This window comes from Engystomops pustulosus, chromosome 7, assembly GCF_040894005.1.
Source record: "Engystomops pustulosus chromosome 7, aEngPut4.maternal, whole genome shotgun sequence".
Taxonomy (NCBI): domain Eukaryota; kingdom Metazoa; phylum Chordata; class Amphibia; order Anura; family Leptodactylidae; genus Engystomops; species Engystomops pustulosus.
The window spans coordinates 93,922,691-93,950,298 of NC_092417.1; the positions used below are offsets into that span (position 1 = coordinate 93,922,691).

At 43.8% G+C, this 27,608-nt stretch overlaps 1 protein-coding gene across 1 annotated transcript; it reads left to right on the forward strand.

Moving 5' to 3' along the window:
* Window positions 1-10,502: 10,502 nt before the first annotated feature.
* On the forward strand, window positions 10,503-26,233 carry GPI (glucose-6-phosphate isomerase). Its single transcript, XM_072117261.1, has 18 exons — window positions 10,503-10,754; window positions 14,363-14,453; window positions 16,234-16,302; window positions 18,585-18,704; window positions 18,783-18,866; window positions 18,943-19,089; window positions 20,166-20,237; window positions 21,209-21,253; window positions 21,684-21,737; window positions 22,149-22,209; window positions 22,344-22,387; window positions 22,834-22,986; window positions 23,065-23,194; window positions 23,739-23,815; window positions 24,082-24,210; window positions 25,437-25,512; window positions 25,597-25,663; window positions 25,782-26,233. Exons 1-18 carry the CDS (start codon window positions 10,636-10,638, stop codon window positions 25,903-25,905), a joined length of 1,662 nt encoding a protein of 553 aa, XP_071973362.1. The 5' UTR covers window positions 10,503-10,635; the 3' UTR covers window positions 25,906-26,233.
* The last annotated feature ends 1,375 nt before the right edge of the window (window positions 26,234-27,608 follow it).

Below are 27,608 nucleotides of genomic sequence, written 5' to 3' on the forward strand. Positions count from 1 at the left end.
GTAAATCTGGCTGTAAACTAGAGCCCCCAAAAGGTATTGCAATGTGCGTCATACAGATACCCCACAACAGACAGCTCACTACTGCAGATGCATGAATGTCAAACAGATTTCTTCCTATTCGATTTTGTCACTAAATAGAACTGCTATTTTGGGTATACAGATCCCCCTTAGAGAACAGCAAGGGATTGCAGTAAGAATCACACAGCACAATAGCAGCAGCTGGACGCTACAACATGAAGTGTGAAGTCCTGAGATAGAAAATGGCTGGTTTTATAGGGCTGTGTGACATCACATAAGCCTGCCGGTCGCTGATTGGCTTACAGGTCTGCAGATGTCATCGGGAGTGCTCCTTTCTCCTTCCCAGAGTTCTTTGCCCCATGTAACAAGTTGTTCTTGCGCCCATTTAGCAGAAACATGAGGGGAAAAAAAACCAACTTCGTTTCCACGAATCAGCATAAACTTCGGCTTCGTGGCGAATCAAATTTTTCCTGAAATTCAAACCGAAGTTAGAATCATTAGAATCGATTCGCCCATCTCTACCGAACATCTTTGGCCATCGATAGAATCGGGAAATGAGGGCGACAGAGCACTGGATCGCAGGGTGCCCCGCCAGGGTGTCCGCAAGTCAGAATTTTCCTCCGGAGAGCAGGTTGTACGTAGGTCTTGCCAGGAGGTAGTTGTCGAAGATGCACAGGAGCGGTCAGTAACAGTCACTCAGGAGGGAGGAACATGGTGAGGAACCGGTTCTTCCCCAATGACATCCGAGGCGCGAGAGAGGGTGTATTTATTTTCTTCTTTGCCGGACGGAAATGAATGAGGAAATTGAATCAGGAAACGAGTGACCAGCGAGCTTGACGTGGATTGAGTCGCTGAGTAGTCTAGAGATAGAGGAGGTCTGTGTAAATGCCGAAAGGAAAACAAGCTCCCTCCAGGTGGTAACGCCACTCTTCTTAGGGAAGCTTAATCGCCAAAAGTTCTCGATCTCCTGTGAAACAATAATTCCACTCTGTGGAGGAGAAAGTCTTAGAGACAAAACTGCGGGTGAGGGTTCAGCCTTTGGGACCCTTCTACGTGAGCAGTGCACCGGCCCCTACTGAGGAGGCATTCACTTCCAGATGGAAAGGCTTGTCAGTGTCAGGACGTACAAGAACTGGGGCTGAAGCAAACGCAGACTTTCAGTTTGTGAAGGCTTCTTCAGCTGCCGGAGGCCAGAGTCGTGGGTTGGCACCCTTCTTGGTGAGCGCCTCAATGGGAGACACCAAAAAGGAGAAGTGCGGGATGAACTGCCGGTAGTTATTTGCAAAGCCCAGAAACCGCTGTATAGCGCGTAGTCCTACAGTACGAGGCCATTGAAGAACAGCAGACAGCTTGGCAGGATCCATCAGGAGACCTCTGTCGGAGATAATATAGCCGAGGAAAGGAAGACTCTGCTGGTGAAACAGGCAATTTTCAAGTTTGACGTAAAGGTAATTGGTCCTTAGTCGACTGAGGACTTGCCGTATGTGAGACTGGTGGGACTTGAAATCCAGAGAGAACACCAGAATGTCGTTAAGATAGACCACTACACAGGTACATTGTAAATCCCTGAAGATGTCTTTGACGAATTCCTGGAAAATGGCAGGGGCATTGCAAAGTCCGAACGGCATCACCAAATACCGAAGTGTCCGTTGTGAAAGGCAGTCTTCTACTCGTCATAAAGCAAGTCTCTAAAAATGTTGTTAACGAATTCCTGGAAGACGGCCAGTGCGTTACAAAGTCCAAACGGCATTACCAGTTACTCAAAGTGTCCATCGCGGGTATTAAAAGCGGTCTTCCACTCATCTCCCTGGCGCATGCAAATAAGGTTGTAGGTCCCACGAAGGTCCAGTTTGGAGAAGACCTTGGCTCTACATAGGTGGTCAAACAGCTCCGTGATCAAAGGTAACGGTTAGCGCTTCTTAGAGGTGACCTAGTTAAGACAAGTAGCGGTAGTCAATGCACGGACAGAGTGACCCATCCTTTTTGGTAACGAAGAAGAAGCCTGCACCACCCGGGGAAGAGGGTTTACCAATAAATCCCCTTTGCATGTTTACATTAACGTAGTCCGACATAACAGCGGTTTCAGGTACAGAATGTGTACACCCGGCACCGAGGAGGAGACGTATCCGGTAGGAACAGGGCAATCAGGCGGCAAAGTCTCGGCTTGCCACTTAAAAAAGACATCCGCAGGTGACCACAGAAGAGACCATGACGGGTACTGGATGAGGAACCATCATGCAGCGGGACTGGCAATCTGGCCCCCAACAAAGAATTCCCCCGTCTTCCAATTAAGCACAGGAGCATGGAGCTGCAACCACGGAAAACCCAGCGAGGTAGAGTGAGGCAGTACAAAGAAGGACAGTCTCTTCTTATGTAGGGCTCCAACTTGAAGGTACAAGGGCTGTGTGCGGTACCGGACTGGATCGATGAGAATCTAGCCATTGACCGAGGAGATGACCAGGGGCTTCTCGAGGCGGACCACTGGGCTGTGATGCTGAGAGACCAGGGCAGCATCCATAAAGTTTCCGGCAGATCCGGAGTCCAAGACACGGGAATGTCCAGACATGAAGAAGTATAATTCACACCTAGGGGCGCTTCAGGCTTGAAGAAAATGTTCCGGGCTGGTACAGTAAAGGCAGAGATCGTCCTGAGATCATCTGGAGTGTTCCTGGGGAGAAAGTTGGGCTCTGTCTACCTGCATTGGCTGCACTGTAGCAGGCATTGCAGGATGCTGAAGCGGCCTTTGGAAGGCGGGCGCCAAGCAAGGCAAACGTTGAAGCCGGGCTTGCAGTTGCTCGAGGCGTAGCTCTTCAGCTTGCTCCTTAAAGCGAATATCAATCCGAGTGACCAGAGTGATGAGACCACTCAGAGTAGATGGCAGGTCTACTGCAGACAGTGGGGCAGATTTACTTACCCGGTCCATTCGCGATCCAGCGGCGTGTTCTCTGCGGTGGATTCGGGTCTTCTGGCAATTCACTAAGGCAGTTCCTCCGACGTCCACCAGGTGTCGCTTCTGCGCTGAAGTCCGCTGAAGGTCCGCCGGAGTTCACGAGTCGTTACCGGGTGAAGGCAAGGGACTGTCGAGCGACACTTTTTTTTTTTTTTTTAATGCAAGAGCCGCTCCAGTCTCTGGTGTGCCAAGAGCCGCTCCAGTCCTGCAGCTTCCCAAGAGCCAACCTAGCCTCTGCAGCGCCACAGTGCTGCCCCGGCCTCCCAAGGCCCAACTTAGCCTCTGCAGCTCCCCAGTGCTGCTCCGGCTTTCCAAGTGGCACTTTAGTCTCCGCCCGTACTGCTTGCAGAGGAGTCTAAGCAAGTTATCAGAGTCCGTCTGTCAGCCAAAGGACATTCCAGACGTTTCCAGAATAGCCTCAGCTTGATCCTTGTGCTCCGCAATTTGGAGTTTCCACCCCGGCCCGTACTTACCGCTCCAGCCTGTGGTCCCATCCAGGCCACACGCCTCCTTCAACTAGACCGCACGCTGCCGCCCTGTGCTTTCCCTGTGTTTCCTGCTTCCCTACCTTGGCTGCCACCGTGGGCCTAGTTGCACCCATGGAATGACCTGGTGGCACCTCACCGCAGCAAGACCATCCAGCTTTGCGGTGGGCTCTGGCGAAGACCAGGGGCCATTTAGACTCCGGGTTGCGGCTAGTACCAACATCCCCTGCGGTGGTTCAGAGGGTCCACAGACTCTTTCTACAGAGACACTCTGACGGTTCGCCCAGCCGAACCGTGACACTCCTTCACCTTTAATAATTTATGCTGCCCCTCATAAATAATCATTTCCTATGTTGCCCCTCCATCATTAATTATTTTATATATTAGGGTCCCTGCTCGCCACAATGTTATCACTGCTGTTTAAAAAAAAAAAAAAATCTCATAGTCACCTCTGGCAGTGGCTCCTGCGTTGCCTTTCTTCTCGCTGCTGCCAGACAGGAAGGGGTGTGCGGCCGTGCATCCAAGTTCAAGGAACGTTGTACTCCAGGGTTGTCTTCCGGCTACATGGCTCCACCTGCAGTAATAGTGCTCGAGCGGCCGTTTCTGGCCACATTGTGCACTATACAGTTACGGGCAGGAGCTTCCTGTCCGGACAGATGGAGGCCCTTGCCCGACTGCCGAAGGCGACGGGGGTCTGGATAAAAATGGTCCGCGGGAATTGCACGCTGTGAGATGCATGTACCTGGGGATTGTGTTGCACGTGATCGGATTGTGGCTGTGCTGGCTTTCATGTGACAGAAATGGGGGGGGGGGGTTGGGTCGGTCCGTCAGACGATATATAACTTTCAAATTGTGTTGCAAGATGAAGCACTTACTTGCATCGGGAAGAAGAAGGTGAACTCCGTCGGACCTGAGCAGGGAAGCTAAACATGCACGATTTTAGTGAATCGCAGCACAGTGCATTATCATCGGAACAATGCACTTTGGGTGAATTCCCCGGACAGGTAAGTAAATGTGCCCCATGATGTCAATCACATTAAGAGGAAGTGTTCAGAGGCAGGGAGAACCTTAGTGTTAAACTCTCCGCCTCCCTGACTTTATACAACCAATTAACATCTCACATCAAGGTTGATTTTCTGGATGATGCCACCACACTGGGCCATGAAAGAAGCATGATCTGGAAGCTGCTCAACAACATAATGGTAGTGGTTTATTAGGCCAATTTCTGATGACAGGGCAGGTTCACAAGTAGCATTGCTTTTTTTTGACCTATGCATTGTGTTTTTGAAAAGCACTTCTAATTATGTTGCATATTGATATACATTTTAACACTTGCATTTTGCTGGGAAGCAGTTTCCCTTAACTTTTTCATCAAAGTCTCAACTTCAAACTTCAAAGGAGGATAAAAACAATTGCTTTCAGCTGATTAGGATTATAAAACCCTTTTGCAAACTGCTCTTTTGCCGGGTGAAAAAAATACATGCGTTTTCTATGTGTCAAAATGTATACGCAGTCTCACAGGTTTCAGCCATTATTAATACAGGCTTATGGCACAATCACCTTGACCTGTAACCTTGCACATCTCACCCAAATTTTTCAAGACTAGAAATAAGACATGAGAATTGCATGACCTGGATGTCATCTCAGTTTTATCATATGGAAAAAAAGTGAACTTTTAGAGGCACAAAAAAAATTGTACTTGTGTTTTGTGAAGAAGGATGACGTTGTTGGGTTCTTTATTAACGCATTCACGCTCTGTGACGCATATATCCACCGCAGAGCTATGAAGGGTGTATGAAGACGGGCTGAGCCCTCCTCATACAGAGATGGGCTTTGCTGAATATTGCAGCGAAGACCCATCATTAACACCCGCGGTCGGTGCTCATCTATAAAATATGAAAAGGTTATTGACGGCGGTGACCTCCAAGACGGGAAATAGCGCCCAAATGTCCGAAATGCGACTTTTACACCTTTTTACATAACATAAAAAATGTAATGAAAAGTGATCAAAATGTCGCACAGTCTTCAAAATGGTAGCAATTAAAACGTTGGCTCATTTTGCAAAAAATTACACCTCACAGCTCCGTACACCAAAGTATGAAAAAGTTATTAGCCTCAGAATATGGCAATTTTTTTTTTCCTTTTTCATACACATTCGTTTAATTTTTGAAAATGTATTAAAACACAATAAAACCTGTATAAATTTGGTATCACCGCGATCGGTGATAAAAACGGAGCCCACAAGAACGTGACTGCTTCCCAGTACACAGCATGTTGTAATAGATAACATCACAGGAAAGTAAAATTTGTTATGCACAAAATGAACCCACACACAGGTCTGTACACGGAAAAATGAAAAAGTTATGGATTTATGAAGATGGAGAGCTAGAAATGAGCGAAAAAAACCCTGCATCCTTAAAGAGAACCCGTCATGCAAAATAACCCCCCTAAACTAAATATATTTTCATAAACTGCCATTAGAGAACATTGCCTCTATCCCTTCATTGTCCCTCTACATGCCTGTAAACCTAAGCAATGAGGTCCTAAAGCTGTATGCAAATGACCTGTGAAATGTCCAATGAAGCATTAGCATATTCAAGCTGTCCACTCTATTCATGAGTGGGAGGCACAGCCACACCCCCAGTGCTTGACTGACAGCCTGTATAATGATGTGAGGCTGTATAATGATGTGCTTCCTGGTGCTGGTGGCCACACCCCCTGCAGCCTGTGTGTGTGTGTGTTTAGGAGAGATACAGCAGCTCCAGGCAGCCATGTTACAGCAGAACATGTCAGATTCATGTGTAGCTGATGTCTGTGTCTCTCACCTGTATATTAGGAGGATGCAGCATGTCAGCAGATGCAGCACACACACTAGCAATGCTTTACTATACATTACACACAGACAGGGGCGGACTGGGAATTTAAAACGGCCCTGGAAAAATCTATAAAAGTGGCCCCGTTTTATGGGCGGAGTCAAAACAAGTGGGTGTGGTCAGATAATGTGGGTGGGGTTATAACAGACAAATTGTTGGTAGATGGCCTTAATGCAAAACAAGAACATGTTTTGCTAGTAAGTGAATCTAATGTACAAGGAATGTGACCTGTCGATCAGTAAATGATGCAAACACATGACCCGATAAGCCTTAAATACCTTTCCCCTGTGGCACAGGGAAATAATATATTGATACTGCCTCCAATGTACAGGAATAATGCTACAATAACACATTTAGAATAACACAATCAATCCTGCCTTCTATATACAAAATAAAACTACTACAATACCTTCTCCCATATACAAGCCAACTACTATAATACTGCCCCCTATGTACAAGAATATAACTACTATAATACTGCCCCCTATGTACAAGAATATAACTACTACAATACTGCCCCCTATGTACAAGACTATAACTACTATAATACTGCCCCCTATGTACAGGAATATAACTGCTATAATACTGCCCCTATGTACAAGAATATAACTACTATAATACTGCCCCCTATGTACAGGAATATAACTACTATAATACTGCCCCCTATGTACAAGAATATAACTACTATAATACTGCCCCCTATGTACAAGAATATAACTACTATAATACTGCCCCCTATGTACAGGAATATAACTACTATAATACTGTCACCTATGTACAAGACTATAACTACTATAATACTGCCCCCTATGTGCAAGAATATAACTACTATAATACTGCCCCCTATGTACAAGAATATAACTACTATAATACTGCCCCTATGTACAGGGATATAACTACTATAATACTGCCCCCTATGTACAGGAATATAACTACTATAATACTGCCCCCTATGTACAGGAATATAACTACTATAATACTGCCCCCTATGTACAGGAATATAACTACTATAATACTGCCCCCTATGTACAAGAATATAACTATTATAATACTGCCCCCTATGTACAAGAATATAACTACTATAATACTGCCCCCTATGTACAGGAATATAACTACTATAATACTGCCCCCTATGTACAAGAATATAACTACTATAATACTGCCTCCTATGTACAGGAATATAACTACTATAATACTGCTCCCTATGTACAAGAATATAACTACTATAATACTGCCCCTATGTACAGGAATATAACTACTATAATACTGCCCCTATATACAGGAATATAACTACTATAATACTGCCCTCTATGTACAGGAATATAACTACTATAATACTGCCCCCTATGTACAAGAATATAACTACTATAATACTGCCCCTATGTACAAGAATATAACTACTACAATACTGCCCCCTATGTACAGAAATATAACTACTATAATACTGCCCCCTATGTACAAGAATATAACTACTATAATACTGCCCCCTATGTACAAGAATATAACTACTATAATACTGCCCCCTATGTACAAGAATATAACTACTATAATACTGCCCCTATGTACAGGAATATAACTACTATAATACTGCCCCTATGTACAGGAATATAACTACTATAATACTGCCCCTATATACAGGAATATAACTACTATAATACTGCCCCTATATACAAGAATATAACTACTATAATACTGCCACCTATGTACAAGAATATAACTACTATAATACTGCCCCCTATGTACAAGAATATAACTACTATAATACTGCCCCCTGTGTACAGGAATATAACTACTATAATACTACATATATACACAGAAGCGAACATGCAAAAAATCAGTATTTATCATATACAGCTACAGAAAACACATGAGATCCTCACCTATTGCATCCAGAGACATCAGGTGACGTTTCCTCGGATTGTGCTCGTTCCTCATCTTCTCCATTAGTTCCACCATCTCCTTGTCTCTTCCTCCAGGTACACAGCTTTCCTGCAGAGTTTACCACACAGACGTCTTATGTTCTGCACTTTCCCATTGTCCCTTCTTCTGCTACCACCAATACTGTGCCCCAAATACTGTAATAGAGCCCCTTGAAATATTAGTACCACACAAATAGTGCCCCATAATGTAACATACTGTAATGGGAAGGGTAATTTATTTCTTCTATTCTCTCCTTTAACCTCCTTAACCCCCCCTCCCCCCCCCCCAGTATTGATAGAGCTCCGACTATGACCCAGGTGTAATAATAATGGCCCCAGCCTACCCCAGTCATAAAATTAATGGCCCCAGCCTGCCCCAGACATAGAATTAATGGCCCCAGCCTGCACCAGACATAGAATTTATACCCCCAGCCTACCCCAGACATAGAATAATGCCCCATGCCTGCCCCAGATATATAAATGCCCCCTGCCTACCCTTGATATATAATTAATGCCCCCTGCCAGCCCAAGATATAGAATAATGCCCCTCAGACATATAATTAATGTCCCCTGCTAGCTCCAGATATACAATAATGCCCCTGCCATATAATTTATTCCCCTTGCCAGCCCCAGATATAGAATAATGCCCCCCCCCCGCCCAGACATATCATTAATGCCCCCACCATATCATTAATGCCCCCTGCCAGCCCTAGATATTGTATAATGTCCCCTGCCCGCCCCAGACATATAATTAATGCCCCCTGCCAGTCCTAGACATACAATAATGCCCCCCGCCCCAGACATATAATTTATGCCCCCTGCCAGCACTAATGCCCCCCCCCGCCCCAGACATATAATTAATACCCCCTGCCAGTCCTAGATATACGATAATGCCCCCCGCCCCAGAAATATAATTTATGCCCCCTGACAGCCCTAACGCCCCCCCCAGACATATAATTTATGCCCCCTACCAGCCCCAGATATAGATTAATGCCCCCTGCCAGCCCCAGATATAGAATAATCCCCCCGCCCCAGACATATAATTTATGCCCCTTGCCAGCCCTAATGCCCCCTGCCAGCCCTAATGCTCCCCCCCATGCCCCAGACATAATTATTGTCCCCATTCTATCATTAAAAAAAAAAAAAAAAATACTCACCTCTTTGGAGCATGTTTCTTCCGGCCCTCGGTCTTCGGTAGCTTGGTGTAGAGGTGCGGGATAGTGACGTCACTGCTCTGCGCCTCCACACCAAGCCGCGGAGCTGCAGGGAGGGCCGGAGAGCTGACATGGTAAGTGCCAGCCTCCTCCACGCTACACAGGTCGCGCAATGACGTCGATTGCGCGACCTGTGTAGCTGCGGGTGTACACAGACGCAGAAGCAGCGGTGCTGCGCTGCGTCTGTGTACTAATCAATAGTACCTGCATCGTACGATCGTACGATGCAGGTACTATAGATTAGATGAAAAGTTGTAGGGAGTACGGACCGGCCCCGCACCAGCTCCGGACCGGCCCCACACCGGCCCAGGACCGACCGGCCCACCGGGAAAATTCCCGGTAGGTACAATGGCCAGTCCGCCCCTGCACACAGACATGAGCAGGGGGAGGGGAGGGGTAACGGGTGACATCACTGCCTCTGACCATGTGACCAGCCTCATTTACATGATAAAAAATAGATGATTTTACAATGATTAATGTATGAAATGACTAGATAAAGGCTGGGATGGGATCCTTGTGAGCTGCTCCAACAGGTAGTAGTGACAGGACAAGTGACACAGACCTGATGACAGGTGTCCTTTAAGGGTTTAAAGGTAATAACCAGCAATGAAATGATAAATACCAGCATACACATAAAAGATGTTCTGCAGCAGCTCCAGGATCCTCCCCACAACCCTTCTGCAGTGAGGTTGCCTGTGTCCATAGGGATCTCCATTGTAGCTATTTCAACATAATGGGAACAACTCCATTCTAGAGGCAGCAGAAACTCTAGAATGATATGCTCCAATAAGCATAAAATGGCTGATATTCCTCTGCCTCATCACCTACTTTCATACAGTTTAGTCTCCATAAGGAACCATATTGGTGAAGACAATGATCACCATTTGCCACTGGTCTTTGATCTACCCAAACATGGCGCCCGCCGCATCTTCACGAAGACGAGCTCAAGTGACCACGTCAGTGCTCAGGGCGAGTGGGCTTGGCTATAGGAAGCGTCCTATTGGCTGCTCGCGGGGCACGTGTACGGCATCAGGTGGGCGTGTCCCCTCTCTCTGCTTAGACCTCTGATTTCCTATAAGAGGCGCAGTGGTGCTTGTTCCATCTTGTCATCCTTCAGCTCCGGGTCCTACGTGCTCCAAGCTCTCACCCCACTGCTCCCTCCAGCAGCGTTCAGCCATGTCTCTCACTAGTGACCCCGTCTACCATAAGCTCGCCAAGTTCTACGAAGCCAACCATGACAGCCTCAACCTGAGGAAGCTTTTCGAAGCTGACAAGGAAAGATTCAACAAGTTTAGGTAAAGGGGAATCTTCTGTCATCTCTGCCTGCGTCATCATTAGCGCTGGTGACGTCACGAGTGTGCCTGTTATGACGTCACTTGTCATCTAGCGAGGTCACGTACCGCTTGGCGTATTTAACCCTTGCTGTGCTGAACTGTTAGCTGCTGGTGGCTGATTTCTGTCAGGAAAGGACTGAGCTGTATGGACTCTCCTGTATAGGGGTTAACTGAACAGTTGGGACCCTCCAGTAGTAAATACTGCATCTATTCACTACAAGCCCTGTGGATGATGTTTAAACTATAATCGGATGATCCCCCCCAAACTCTTGCATTCCTTGTGCTCCTCCCTGATCTTGGGGGCTGTATGGCTCTAGGCATTAGGCCTGTGCATGAGTATAACCTGTAGAGGTAGCTGTACTGGAGTAATGAATTGGTTAATGGGCAGTGGCGGTCCCTGTAGGGAGATGCATCACTGGTTACATGAGCCCCTGCGTGCGCCCTTCATTCATCCTTGTACGTGCATCAGGACACATCGTGAGCTCATGCTTGAGGATTTCCCACTCTTCCTGTATGACTGTATAGGCTTCTTCTGTGCGACTCTCACATAATGGCCTGTGTCTGCATGCATTCAGTGTATCTTGTGGCACCCATCACTTTATAGATTGCAAGCTCTGCAGGTGCTGAAAGGGGTCTACATCACTGACTAGTCAGCAGCCATTAGTGCTGAAGAATTCCATAGTCTGTGAGCATACTCTGACTTCCCAGGAAATTGTCTCCCTGGGACAAGGAGTGTATTGTCCTATATAGAACTATATAACTTTGCGCATATGATCAGCTATGTATAATCCTATATCTGGCGATGATCAGATACAATGACCCAAAGCTCAGAGCTTCTTTTTGCAAGTCATGTTCCAGAATATTACTGCAAAGGCTTTTCCTTCCTCTTGTTGTGTCACTGCTGCTTTCCACATGTTTGGTGGTTGAGCTGTCAAATTACATAATCCTTCTAATTGGTTTTGTAAGATGTGTTTAATTTGGGGAGGGGGGGAATTAGTTTATGGTGAATTTGAAGGACACTACTTAAAGTGGATCTACTCCATGGTATCCTTGAGTAGAGCATATTCTTCCTGTCAGGTCATCCTGACGCCTCTAGACAGGTCCTGCTGTCTTGCATGGAGTTTAGTGTAGGATCAATCTCTTGATAGCAGACCTAAATGTGTAGTGGGAGTTGACCCTGTAGACCCCTGCGTTCTTGGTCTCCTGGTTCTTTCCCCTTGGATATTTTTAGCATAACCTTCACAGTTGTGGCTTCCTCACCCTGGATGCAGCGGAGGCATGAGCTCTAAGCTGCCAGCTACAATTCAGATGAGATAAGTGTAACTTGGCAATTTCATATGGAGGAAATCTACTTCTTGTTCTTGGCTGTAGATGGGGTTGAGGCTGGCATTTTGCAATGGTGAAGAATTGAGGCATCCTAAGTGAAGGCCACATTCTGCGAAGTATAGTGTTTAGGATGGCTGTTGGCACAGACTGTAAGTTGCTCAAACTATTGACCCACCACCTTTGCACTTGGTTACTTAGAACATAAAGGACATAAGATGCTGGAATACTTCTATAGGCTGCCTACATTACCTGCTCTTAAGTGGTAAAGATCCACATCAAGTTGTGCCCTTGTCATGCAGCTTCATGTACCAGCAGCCCACATGGTTAATGTTTTATGCAGACAAACGCTAAAACAATCTGCTCACCTGGAAACCTTCAGTCTCATGTAACAGGCATGTGGTACACAATGTAATGCCCTTATCATTTGCTTCCATGTGTGCTACATATTACATTTAACCCATTAAAGCTATCTATTAGAAAAAGTTAAATATCAATTTGACATTAAAGAGAACCGGTCACCAGAAATGACAGAAGAACCTAATCTGTACTGATTTTGAAATATCCTTTTTCAGCTTTTTTTGAATCGTTCAGTAGTTTATAATAGTTTAATTCACATTACCTGGCTCCCCGCCAGCAGCGTGTAGTGAGTTCCCGGTGAATGTGAATCAAATTATATAAACTACTGAAATGATTCAGAATGCTGACAAAGGCTTTTTTAAAATCTGCATAGCAGATACTATTGGAACCCGTCATAAACTAAAAATGACACTGCTGGTGATGGGTTAGTTTTTAGTCTGGGAGTTGAGGGACCAACCTTTGGTACCCCCACTGATGCTTAAAATCAAAGGACACAACCCCAGAGATGCTTTCCCTTATTAACTGCACGTTTTCCCACTGACTGATCATAAAGAGATTTAAGAAGACTGGTGGATACCCCTTACTCAAACCATTTACAAAATTGTGTGATATGAGGTGGATATTCAGTATCCAGGAAATCCTCTGATCAAAGTAATTGTCCGAGGTCCACAGGCCACTGCCTGGGGCACATGTATCATTTGTTTTATCTTGTGACTTTTTAAAGTTGGCTAAAGTGGATACTCTGCAGTGCTATGTATCAATCTAATTTTGCATTTGTGATGCATGGCTTTTTGACTTTTTAGGTACATTTAAAGAGAACCCATCATGCAAAATAACCCCCTAAACTAAATATATTTTCATAAACTGCCATTAGAGAGCATTGCTTCTATCCCTTCATTGTCCCTCTACATGCCTGTAAACCTAAGCAATGAGGTCCTAAAGCTGTATGCAGATGACCTGTGAAATGTCCAATGAAGCATTAGCATATTCAAGCTGTCCACTCTATTCATGAGTGGGAGGCACAGCCACACCCCCAGTGCATGACTGACAGCCTGTATAATGATGTGCTTCCTGGTGCTGGTGGCCACACCCCCTGCAGCCTGTGTGTGCATGTGTGTGTGTTTAGGAGAGATACAGCAGCTCCAGGCAGCCATGTTACAGCAGAACATGTCAGATTCATGTGTAGCTGATGTGTTGTCTCTCACCTGTATATTAGGAGGACACAGCATGTCAGCAGATGCAGCACACACACTAGCCATGCTTTACTATACATTACACACAGACATGAGCAGGGGGAGGAGAGGGGAGGGGGAACAGGGGTGACATCACTGCCTCTGACCATGTGACCAACCTCATTTACATGATAAAAAATAGATGATTTTACAATGAAGTGTAGTAGTGACAGGACAAGTGACACAGACCTGATGACAGGTGTCCTTTAAGGAACGGCATGGGGTCAATTGTACTCCATTTTGCACCTAAAAAGTTGCAAAAGTCTGTCTTGGAAAGATACATTTAGGAGCACTGCCACGGACACATCCACCAGTGAACGTCTTAAGAACCTGGCATAATTGCAAAAATGTCCCGAAAAAGTCCCATAATGTGAGAACCTGCAAAAGAGGGGGGGGGGGGGGAACCAGATCAACGTGCTGTTCCACGTTTCCTGATTACTGGTCTGAAATGCATCCTCTGGGACCAGTAGGCCTCCAGGTTCTTGTAATTTGCTAGTCTTGTCATAACCTTTACATGTAGATCAGTGATGACACTTGGATTATGCATAAAATATTTCGCAGGTATAAGGTGTCCTCTAAATGGGTGAAAAAAGCAAAAAAAAAGACAAAAAAAAAAAACAATCCTTAAACTTAATGTTTCTCTTGCCTACACAGCCAGACCCTTGCAACCGGGGAAGGAGACATCTTGGTGGATTACTCAAAGAATCTGATCACTGAAGATGTGTTAAAGATGCTCATACAACTGGTAATATGAGGCACTGCTCTTCTGATGTCAATCATTCATTGCATAATATATAGATGTGTACAGTTGTTTTCCTTGTCCCATGCACATTTTCCAGCTCCATTATTTTCTATTGATGAAAGGGTGTCACTACTTAAGCAAATTAATACAATTGTTTTTGTACGATGAAAAGTACAGTTTTTTTAAAATATACTTTCTATATCCATTCCACAATTTTCTAGATCTCTGCTTGCTTTCATGCTACACAGATCTGTCCATGTAATGGTGCACCAGCGTGTCCATCACATGACCATGTACATATTTGTCAGCTGGAAGTAAACCTAGGAGCTTTCTAATGAGTTGACAGCGGAGATCTAGAAAAACGGTGTTTATACGGAAAGTTTATTGAGAAATTCTTTTAATATACAAACTATATTTATTTTCTGGAATGGGATCACCATTTTTAGCCACTTTAAGACCATATTACAGCACTGTACTGTCTATTATGGGCTTCTTAGCTCTGTAGCTGTTGTCGTTTGCTCTTCTCTCATCTCTGGTCTATATTCATATAGCTGGGTATAAAAGTGAAATAGAAAATATTACTTCACATGAATAATGGTGCAACAGAAGAACAGTTAAATGTTACAAAACTAAGCAGGACATACAGCAATTGCTGCACAATATTTGGTAATCTGTACATCCTACATGCATTATTTTTAAATTGCCCAATAGTATATGAACCTGTTTAGGCGCACCCTTTTCATGTTGTAAGGAGCATCTAGGCTTCTGCTAGCATTCACAATCAGAAGGGCTACAACTAAAAACTTGTGAGCACTATTGGGTGACTATACTCTGTGCTTAATACTGTCATATACAGTGGGGGGGAGGGGGGAAAGTATCTAGTTCAGTGATGGCAAACCTTTTAGAGACCGAGTGCCCAAACTACAACAAAGACCCGCTTATTTATCGCAAAGTGCCAACACAGAAATTTAATTTGTGATTTATACTCCCTGCTCTGTCACAGTTTTCATTGATACCAGCACCCTGAGGACACCAATAAAGCAGAAAATAGTCCCAGGTAGATCTGTCACTTTAAAATAGCTCTGTGCACAGCAAGTCCTGGGCTGTCTGGGACTGCAAGAAGGTACCTGGAGTCATCTCTGGTGATGGCCTGAGTGCCCACTGAAAGGGCTCTGAGTGCCACGTCTGGCACCAGTGCCATAGGTTAGCCATCACTGATCTAGTTAGTCCTTTGTTATGTTGATCACGGCTTTCTGCAGGTCATTCACTAGGTCCCCCGTGTGGTTCTGAGATATTTTCTCAACGTTCTTGTGATCATGATGACCCCACTGGGTGAGATCTTGTGTGTAGCCCCTGATCAAAAGAGATTCAGTTCCCACAGTTGACACACCTTCACACCAAGCTGCTTGCAGATTCAGTCTCCCCAGCCTGGTGCAGGTCTAAAACTTTGTTTCTGGTGTCCTTCAACAGATCCTTGGTCTACACCATAGTAGAGTTTGGAGTGTGACTGTTTTGAGGTTGTGGACAGGTCTTTTATGCTAATAAGTTCCATTACTATGGGTAATGAGTGGATGTCGATTACAGGCCTCTCATCTAATGCATAGACATGCCATTCCTTTCCCACTCCTCCATTGCATTGTACACTGTATATGGTTTCTTGCATTACATTGCATTCCTGACCTTTTAGTTTAGAAGGTTCAGTATTGGGCTTATTGGCTTCTCTGGAAGAGGACTAGTGATCGTCATCGGACTCAGACTAACGTTCTATTTTTACATCTTTCAGGCCCAGTCAAAAGGTGTTGAAAATGCAAGAAAACGCATGTTCTTGGCTGAAAAGATAAACTTCACTGAGGTACCAGATGTAACCTGCCATATCCTACCCACATGTTTGATAGAAGGATGACTTGTAATGAATTAGCAAACTTGTATTATCTCAATGTATGATAATGTAGTCTTTGTGGGTTTTTTCCAACTGCTTGCATGACTGTTTTCTTTTTCCCTCTTGTACTCTGCAGCAGGAATCTCTGTAGAAGTTAACTGGGTGTGGACTTGGCTTTGTCTGGCAGTAGAAATGCAAGCTCACCTGAGGTTGCATTTTCCACACAATGTAGAAGGTTGTTGGGTGCGGACTTGCCCTAGGTGTGGGGTTTGCTTTCTTTCACTGTATGCCAAACCAGTAGATTTCTAGCAAAAACAAATGCATTTGTTTTCTTAAAACAAGCCAATCTTCAACATATTTGGCAACATTCTGTTTTCACTGCTTCATAACTGAACTACTGCAGCAAATAAGCAATTTATTTTTAGGGACTGTGCGTTGACACCCTATAGCAGTGGTGGCGGACGTATGGCACGGGTGCCAGAGGTGGCACTCAGGGCCATTTCTGTGGGCACTCAGGTTCTCACCCCAGGACAGAATTCACCAGACAGGAACAAATCCACCAAATCTTCCTGTAGTCCCAGGAAACTTGAGAGATGCTGCTCTCAGCACTATTTTAGAGCAACACTCCATTGGCTGTTTGGAACTGCGGGAAAAGTGAGAAAGTGTGGAAGGGGCTGCATTATCTTTGGGGGGTCATACTCCTGGACACTTCATTCTTCCTCTGGAGAGAAGCTACAATGATAGTCTGAATTTTCCCTCCTTCTTTAAACTGTATTGGTGGCCTTGGGGGCTGATACGATTGAAATATGTAGAAGAACAGGTAGCAATAAGTTACTGCCTAAAATTCCATGTTGGCACTTCACAGTAAATAAGTGGATTTTAGTTGTAGCTTGGGCACTCGGTCTCTAAAAGGTTCACCATCACTGCCCTATAGGTGTTCTATTAAACTTGGAGTGACAAAATTGAACTTCGCATTTAAAATTAAATGGAGAAAATTTAGTACAGACGGTCCCCTACTTAAGAACACCTGACTTGCATACGACCCCTAGTTACAAACGGACCTCTGGATTTTGGCAATTTACTGTACCTTATATACTCGAGTATAAGCCTAGTTTTTCAGTACAAAAAAAATGTGCTGAAAAGCCAAAGTCGGCTTATACTCGAGTAAAAAATATATAGGTTTTACCAGGTTTTTGTGGTAAAATTGGGGGCCTCGGCTTATACTTGGGTCGGCTTATACTCGAGTATATACGGTAATTTAGTCTTAGGCTACAATAAACTGCTATAACAGTTATCAATGGTGCCTGTAATTAAGATTTATTGTTTATCCTTGTTCTTATGACAATCCAACATTTTTAAAATCCAATTGTCAGAGACCAAAACAAATTTTGACAGGGGTTACAATGATAAAGTATACGGTTCCGACTTGCATACAAACTCAACTCAAGAACAAACCTACAGACCATATCTTGTATGTAACCCGGGGACTGCCTGTAGTTATATTGAAATATCTAGAGTAACAAACTCTTAGGCTACCTTTGCATGAACGCGCAGAATTGGCCCAGTATAACGGAGGATATCTCCACTTTTCAGACACACTTTGCATCAGGCTGGCATACGCTTTTATCCTCATGAAGTGTATACTTTCAAAGTGGAAGGCAAAGGGCTATCTACCACTTGTGTGCCTTTTGACCTTTTGAAAAATCCCTGCAAGAAAATCCCTAGTTATTCTAATACATAGATACATTATATATCAGTAGGGGTTATTGAACTATATTTGGCAGACTTTATGGATAGGTCTTTCTTCATATGAATGCGTGCAGCCCATGGAAACTGACCCATATGTAGATCCTATCCCACAGACTACACAATTTGCACAGAAATATGATGCAAGGACTCCCTATCCACTGGCCAAACTGCAGCATTGGTGCTGTCGCTGCAGACACAAATGATTCATGGACTGCAGCATCTTGTGGTAGCAAACTAAAATATGATTGTTTCCACAGGCTTTCCCTGGCCTAAAGAGGGGGAGTGGAACATGTGAATCTTCAGTAATTTAGTAGAGGTGTTGGTAGTGGCTAAATTCCCCTCACAATATTTATAATCACATGTGTTAAGGCAATGGCCAGCAAATGTTGAATGTGTGTAAACTCCGTAGGATATAAGTGGGTGGTGAGTGTACTATGCGAACTTATAAACCCCATCCCAACTTCCCCCAAATAATTTTTAAATTTGGCTTTTTTTCTTTTCTCTAGAACCGTGCCGTCCTGCATATTGCTTTACGCAACCGTTCGAACACTCCTATACTGGTGGATGGCAAGGATGTGATGCCAGAAGTCAATGCAGTCTTGGAGAAGATGAAGGCATTTTGCCTGGTACAGTACATGCCTTTGTCTGCTTCAAGCGTTGGTCTTCTATTCAGTGATGTGATATAATCTTTGCTTTACTTTCAGAAAGTACGCAGTGGGGACTGGAAGGGTTACTCTGGAAAGGCCATCACTGATGTGGTCAATGTTGGAATTGGCGGATCTGATCTGGTAAGCACTTTGTCTGGGTAGATGCCCGATGATGTGGCCTTTAGGAGGTCCTGACAGTCTGCCTGTCTTATCCCAGGGTCCATTGATGGTCACTGAGGCACTGAAACCATACTCCAAAGGTGGCCCCCGAGTTTGGTTTGTATCCAACATTGATGGAACCCACATGGCCAAAACCCTGGCAGAACTGAACCCAGAAACCACACTCTTCATCATTGCATCCAAGGTAATGATTCACTTTCTCTCCTCGGTGCTTTAATGTAAGTATTGGCTGTGGCTAGGTGTGCACTTTGGACAGGTGGTTGTCAAGGGTTGGACTGCTGTACCTTGCAGCATGCATCTGAAGTGTGCTGTGCATGGTCAGCTGTGTGCCTTTTTAAAAAAAAAAAGTCAATATAAAATTAAAAAACGTGTTATTTTGCAGATGAGTGGTGAGCCCCCGACGTTGCCCAGGATGGCAAATAAATGCATTTGGCTATAAAAAAGAAGAAAAAAAATTCTGTCCATATGGCCTCACGCATAAGCTGTCTTTTACTCATTGCCTATAGTAACCAATCAAAGCTAATGATCTGTGGCAAAATAGAAGCTGAGCTGTGATTGGTTTCTAACTGCCACAGCAGACAATGGCTTTTCTATACGGTGGTTAAGTGTATTTTGGAAACCACAAGGTGAAATTTCCACTCAAAAAATAACCTATCGCGTTTCGTGAGTTACAGGGAGCGGCTATGCAAAATTTGGTGATGGTAAATGCAACGGTGCAGATTCCTTTAGCGATCATGCATTTATACATGAATACACTCGGCTTTATATATTAGATGGGCAGTCTGCCTTGACTTGAAAGATGCTCTGAGCTGGGTGAAGCAGCTGGTGGTAACATTGCTTTGTATTGCTGTTTCTACCAAACCCAACTGAATGGTTCAGATGTAAGGACTTTGTATGTCCTGGCTGTAACTCCCCTTGTTGGCCTCTTGTTCTGCTGTAGTTGTGGATCGCTTGAGTAGGCTGCCGCTATGCACTATCTATATAACCTTTAGTCCAGGAGGTCATGGTCTCCTATTTGGCAGGTGGAGTGTCAAAGGGAGATGTCTGAGCTGGCGGGGCAGCAGAAAGGTCATGACCTTATCATGCCAGTTATCTGTGCACACTTCACAAAACTTCAGGCAGGGCAATGGTAAATATTTAATATAACTGTTATCAGCTTAGATTGATTCCCCACTGAGATATTTGATATTTTGCGTCTTCTGACGACCTTTTTACCACTCATAATTTTTTTTTTTTTTTTTTTCCCTTCTCCATATGAAGACTTTTACCACCCAGGAAACAATCACCAATGCTGAAACTGCCAAGGAATGGTTCCTGAATGCTGCCAAAGATGTGAGTTAGTTATTTTTTTTTGTGGGTTTTGCGTCTGGCTTTAACACAATCTGTCCCTTCAGTTGAAGCTGAGCTGTAAAATATGACGGGCTGTTAAGCAGTCTGAGTACTGGGGATGTTTCCTCAAATTGCTCCTCCAATTTTAGCCCTTCACATTCAAAGTCCAGCTAAGATCATGGAATATAAAGGCACTTTGTAGCTTTTAGCAGCAGGTCTGAAAAGTATGGCTACACCGATCTCCTGGGCTGTTATCGAACACTGTCCACAGCTTTGTGTGGTCTGAACTGCTGCTATTTAGATGGTATTTTCTCTACCTTTTCACTTAGGCCTTTTGCTCATGATGCATTAAACTCTGTGTGCTTGCTGCGATGTCTGTCCCGAATGCTGAAAAACGAACTGAAATAAGCAAGTTGGTTAACCTCTGGTTCTGAGCACTTGGGCCGGGCACTGCTGCAAGCATACAATGTGAGTTCAATGCATTACATTCACTCATAGGCAAGAGGCCTTAGGACTCGTGCACCCTACTGTATGCTGCACGGGAGAGGAGGGGATGCGCTGCTCACCGCAGCCCCTCTCCATAGTAAATGGTAGCCGCACGGCTGAAGAGCATACTACGCCTCATTGAGCGCTTGTTGCACTCACCACCACGAGCCTGTGTGCATGAGCCCTTAAAGTCCTTCAATTGTTGCTTCTGACCAGAGTAATCTGATGTTCTTGACTATATCCTGACAGTATTGGTGCTACACTCTTTGGGGAGTCTATGCAGACATACTGCTGGCATAAACATTAGCGCACCAGTGATCTCAATAGACTAACCATGCTAGTGATCAGGATTTAAGGCCTTACATATGTGATTTCTTTATGTAGTACTGACATGAGAATGTTGTCAAGAGTTGGGATATTTGACTCCTTCATCTGGACACTATAAATCATGGAATGGATTTATTTACCAATGTGTTCTGTTCTTTCAGCCATCTGCAGTGGCCAAGCACTTTGTTGCCCTTTCTACAAATGCAGTAAGTGCTTCCTTTTACTTTATTTTTGTACATCTGTGCTCCACTAATGTTGCAGAGCTTCGGGTACATTCACACGAGGTATGAACGCCGTGCGGGCATACTGCCGTGTGCTGGAGAGGAGGAGGTGACCCCTCCTCCCTCCATAGAAAACATCGGCGCACGGCCGCACACTCGCAATAAGATAGAGCATGCTCCATCTCTTTGCTGTGTACGGTGCGCATTGGTGCCACACGTGTGGCACCGTACTGCCGCCAGGCTGCCATAGACGGTATGTATATGCGGCCTCAAATTTGTACGTGACGGCCATGTCAATGAGCCCTTCAACTTCCAACATCCCTTCACCACCCGTCATGCTGAGAGTTGTAGTTCTGCACTAATTGTGCTGCATTACACTACCCTTGCTATCACTAATAATGTGTTTTCTTTACAGCCAAAAGTAAAAGACTTTGGAATTGACACAGCCAATATGTTTGAGTTCTGGGATGTAAGTATCTGACGGGAAGGGGGTTATTATCCCATTGGACTTAATGTTATCATACATTTAATGCTCTTCAACCTGTGGCTCCTGCTGTTGGGATGTACCAGGCTTATGGCAGCTGGAATGCCACAGGTGACAGTGTATGGTGTTTCTATAGGACGTACCCTGCACTGTACATGACCCAGGCTGTAGACAGCTGGCTGGTAACCTGACCAGCCCCTGCTAAGTTATTCTGGGTTCTGACCTTTCTAGTGACCTTTCTTGTAATTTACATGGGCTGCTCTAATGTACAAGTAAACGTCATTCACTAGTTCAATGTCAAAGTGTTCTTGGTGTTGACCTCAGAAGTTGCATGTTTTGGCACAAAATTACTTCACTATATACTATTAACTATATCCTGTATTTTCTTAACTATAGTGGGTTGGTGGCCGCTATTCTCTCTGGTCTGCCATTGGTCTATCCATTGCCCTCCATGTTGGTGAGAATCTGTGCATAATTTTAGCTTTATCTTCACTGCCTTCTAGAGTAACTCTGTCCATTTAATTTCCATTCAAACAATGGAACAGTGCCACAAAATTTATATTTTTTTTTTTTTTTTTTCTCCCCTGCCAGGTTTTGACAACTTTGAGAAGCTTCTTGCAGGCGCTCATTGGATGGCAAGTCCTATTTTTATTAGAATGCACATTACATAGTCACTAATTCTGCATAAAATTGACATGTTTAAGTTTTTAAAAATCGCTTACTATAATAGTATTGGTACTATATTTATATTTGTGTTACTTTACTTCTCAAGTACACCTATGAAGACTTTTCTTGAAAATTCTTAAAAGGCTTTACAAGGCTGACCGTATTCATATCAGAGTAGTAATGGTCCAGCACCTCCACAGATGAGCTGATTTCTGCAGTTTTTAGGGAGCATAGGACAAGAAGCAGACCACTCCATTCTAGGTTTAGTGGCTGATTGGAGTCACTGCAGCTTGCCTCCCATTCACAAGGGAGTTATTTGCCATAAATGAAACCTTATCTAGTAGACACATGCTACACCACTGCCCTGTATTATCACTTGGGATTCTGCCATAATAAAGCTGTATTTGTATTACAGGACAATCACTTCTACAACTCTCCTCTGGAAAACAACATTCCAGTCATTCTGGCAATGCTGGGAGTCTGGTACATAAACTTCTATGGCTGTGAAACTCAAGCTCTGCTGCCCTATGATCAGTACATGCACCGTTTTGCAGCCTATTTCCAGCAGGTTTGTGTGGAACATAATCTGCATATTGCAGAGAGTTTGTTGTCTTCATGGACATTATCTATTTTATTTCTATTTCAGGGAGACATGGAGTCTAATGGGAAATACATCACAAAGACTGGAGCTCGTGTCAATTATAACACTGGACCTGTAGTGTGGGGGGAGCCAGGAACTAATGGGCAGCATGCATTCTACCAGCTCATACACCAGGGTAGGTCCTATGGAAAGTTATTATCTGGCTCCATTGTTGCGTCTTGCTGCAAAAGATGAGGTTCATGCTGTACCCATAGTCTTCCTGTTGGATATGGGACAGTAGGGAGGAGAAAGTGGAGGCCAGTAATCCAGAATTCTGCATCTCTCCTTGAATGAAAGCCATTGTTCTGCCATCTGGTGGCAGAATTGTAAATTACCACATTTTATATTTGAGAGAATGATTACATGCTTTTATGCCTTGGCATTTTAGAAGTTTTTTTTATATTTTTAATTTTTTTTTTTAACTAAAGACTTTTCAGCAAAGTGGTTGATGTAGGGCGATGATGACTTTAAAACCCAATAACACTTCTTTGAAAATCAATTCATAACTTTAACCTTTTTCTCGACCGTTATAATCTTGTGATCGGGGTCCTCATTCATATTGTTTCAGATGACAATGTTCTTACTCTATACTGTTTTACTTTGTTTGTATATGTATCCCATGACTTGTAAAGTGCTGCAGAATGTTATGGTGCCATGTAAAGAAAGATTTATTATTGTAGGCACTCGCAGGATTCCTTGTGACTTCCTGATTCCCGCACAGACTCAACATCCAATTCGTAATGGGCTTCACCACAAGGTGAGATGATTCTACTGATACATTATTTTTTTTTTATTTTTTTTCCTCCTATTGAGAAGGCTTTTTTTGTACTTGTGAACTAGTAGTGCAAAGTCGGTAAACAAAAGCAAGTTGAATTTTATCTTTACATCTTACTTTTTTTGCCAAACTTTGTTTTGGCAACAGACTACTCAACGAGTAAAGTGTGGCAGGTGTATTTAGAGTCATCAGTCATTCCAGTGTATATATATAATATATATATATTTTTTTTTTTTTTTATGTCCTAGATCCTCATGGCCAACTTCCTGGCACAGACTGAGGCGCTCATGAAGGGAAAGTCTACAGAAGAGGCAAAGGCTGAGCTTCAGGCATCTGGGCTGTCGGGAGAGGCCTTGGAAAAGCTGCTTCCACACAAGGTAACTAAACTTGTACACCCCTTGCTGATTCTCCCAGCAGATATAGTCAAACACTTGTGTTCTGAAGGATTTCTTAACCATGAATGTAAGCTTCAAAGGACTTGATCTACCTTACACCATTTCAATTGCATCATTTTTTTCCAATATGTACATCAAATTACTTATAACTTAGATAAAATGATATATTATATTATTAAAGGACTCCACCCCCAATCCCAAACTGAGATTTTGTAAATGTGCAGGAAACTCAATGTTAACTTCATGTCTGATTGCATTCTGAAAGGATAACTGTGGGAGGGGGGGGGGGGAGTAAATCCTAAGTGTTAATGTGTGGTACTACCACGCAATGGAGGATATTTATCCAGACTTGTTTGCCAGTTTTCTGATATACAAGCCAGCCCTGAAATAACAATGCCTTGATAACTGCCAGGCATCGCAATTTTTCACTTTCTTTAAATTTTTTTTCTTCCCCTTTTACACCACCTCCATGCCGTGTGTGTGTGTGAAGGGGGAGTGGCACAGCCTGCAGCATAATGGACCTACGCATGGTGTTCCTGCGCACTGCTACAGCGAGGATCTGTTGACACTGAACACTAGCTTGTTAATAGCACAAACTCGCAGCATGTATGGATAAGAAAAATCAATTGATAACTTCAACACCGATTTAGGGGTGCTCACCTGGTGGCGACTTGTCATATAGCAGCATACCCCAGGAAGGGCTGATGGAATAATCGGTGTTCTTCCTGTGGTTGGATCCTGATCTATTGCAGCAGCCACTAGCCAAAAATTCCCAAAGTGTTCCAAGAATAAAGAACTTGGGAATTCTATGAACACATGTAGAGGAAAAAAAAAATCAGCAAAAGTTGTGGCTCTAGTGTCAAAGGATATTGACCAACCACCTTCATTTATCCAGAATATTTTACTGTAATATTTGGGGTTCACTCCTCCTGGTAGTTGGTCAATATCCTTTGACACTGGCGCCACAACTTTTGCCTAATTTGTTTCCTCTACATATATTCATGGCAAATCCACAGCAGGCAGGCCCTGGTCTAGAGTTGTAGGCAGCGCAGCCTGGCCACAGGCTGTATCCAGAGGGGTGGGATTTCATCATTTATTTTGTATGATATATTTCCCCAGTATGTGTGTTTACAGTACATAGATTCCTGTTTTTTGTTGTCAATTTCCAGATTCAAATTTTATTACGATTTCTCCTTTTTTAAAACTAGGTATTTGAAGGAAACCGACCAACAAATTCCATAGTGTTCACTAAACTTAGCCCCTTCATTTTGGGAGCTTTAATTGGTGAGTGTTTCTAAGTGATGTTTCAGAGATGGGTATAGAACTCCACCTGTGGACCTAATTTTTCTTAATATTCTTTCCTTTTAGCCATGTATGAACACAAAATATTTGTTCAAGGAGTTGTCTGGGATATCAACAGTTATGACCAATGGGGGTGAGTATCTTTTTGGTCTGTTTGGGTGTTTGTACTAAAGATGTTCCATGACTCTTGAGACACAATGCAGAGCAATAACAATTACTAATATCCTGTTGCTTCCCGGGTTTCTCTGCAGTGTTGAACTGGGGAAACAGCTGGCAAAGAAGATTGAGCCTGAATTGGAGTCTGATGCTTCTGTCACCTCCCACGACTCTTCTACCAATGGTCTCATTAATTTCTACAAGAAACACAGATGCTGAACCTGCAGCCAGCATTGTCCAATGCCTGCACACCTGATGTCATTGTGTCCTGTTCTCAGCTTTCAGCAAAAGGCACTTTCCTGTCTGTAGTCTGTCCCTGTATAGTGTGTTCTTGTTGTGTCTTGCTTTGGGAAGTAGTTGTTAAGATTCTTGCTGTGTACACCACATAGCTATAACTGCACTGTTATCCACCATGCAGGGAGCGCTCTAATGGGGCAGTCAATGGAGCCCAGCATAGACCTAAATCTTCCTGGCACTTGGGTCTTTGTTCTGTTTTTGCACTGTCATGTGCAAATAACGGTTTACAAAATTAAACAATCAAACCAGATCTGTTTGTTTTTGCTCTGCATTTTTCAATCTTCTGGGCTTGAATTATTTGTGCCAGGCTGTAAAATAGTGTGCTGCTCACTGAGCAAGTAATAACTGGTATAGGGAGCCCATGTAGGTAGCTGGTCTACTGTAGTTGGAGGGGTTAGAAAGTGGTCAGAAGGAGGAGGGCTCTACCTTTTCATGGAAAGCTCAAACTAAATTGTTATTATGCAAGGGTGTCAGAGCAGGATCCACTAGGGTTGCCATCTAACACCCAGAGGACCAGCCCAGATAGTAGGTGGGAAGGTTGTAATACAGATAAGCCAAGACTGTTAGTGGTTGTAAGGGACTCTGTAATTGGGGAGACTGCCTCAACTGAGTTGTTTTGTCTTCATGGTGCCAGGATTTCAAATGTGGTAGAAAGGGTGGATAAATTACTGGGAGGAGCTTGTATGACCAAGCTGTCATGGTCCATGTGGGAACTAACAGCAGAATAGGTGGAGTTTTAAAGACTTCGGTTCAAAGCTTAAAGGGGCATTCCCATGAAGACAAGATTCTTAAAAATACTATTAATGGTGTATTTTTATCCGAATTCACTGCTATTGACAAAAATGCAGCATTTCACTGCTACACTTCCAAACCTGTATCAGTCCTGATTTACAGTTGGATCCCAGGGCAACCGAAATTGTATACACCAGAAGTTTGGGGTCGGGCAGGACATTTTTGTTCTGCACTCCAGCCCCAACCCTTGCATTCCAAGAGGAGCTCAGACTCCGCCAGCAAGAAGCTTTTTCTTCTCTGGGTTTGGACATCAAACTGATTCTAAAAAAAATTTTTTACTTGTAGTGTATAGAGATCTGTCCCTGGTAATGGGATGTCACCCAAGTGTGCTAGCCATTGTCACACAGCTCTGATTACTCTAACGGCTCATACACCTGTCTGACATCCAGTGGATAGAAATCTGTCCCTATTCATTTGAAGTAAACCTAGCTTTCTATAGGATGGCAAAAAGATGTAGAAAACAGTAAGGAATTGATACAGAAAGTATATTGGAAAATTGTATAACATTTCATCACACATTAATTGTGGACAACCCCTTTTAAAGTGTTCACAAATGCAAAAAGTATTGTAGTCAAAATGGGTAATCTCCAATCCCTGGTATTGGAAGAACACATTGATGTAGTTGGTGTAGCTGAGATGTGGCAACAGAGGGCAGATGGAGAAGGTGGTGTAGGTCTGTCATCAGCTACTTTCAAGTAAGTGTGAGACCATAGGCAATGAAAAATGTGAAGAGAGTCTTTGTGGCTTGAAATTTTAAAGCTGGGAATCGCAGTCCCCCTCAATTTCCTCATTCATATTGAAGGGGGGCGGGGGAGGATTTTGGTGTATTGTTG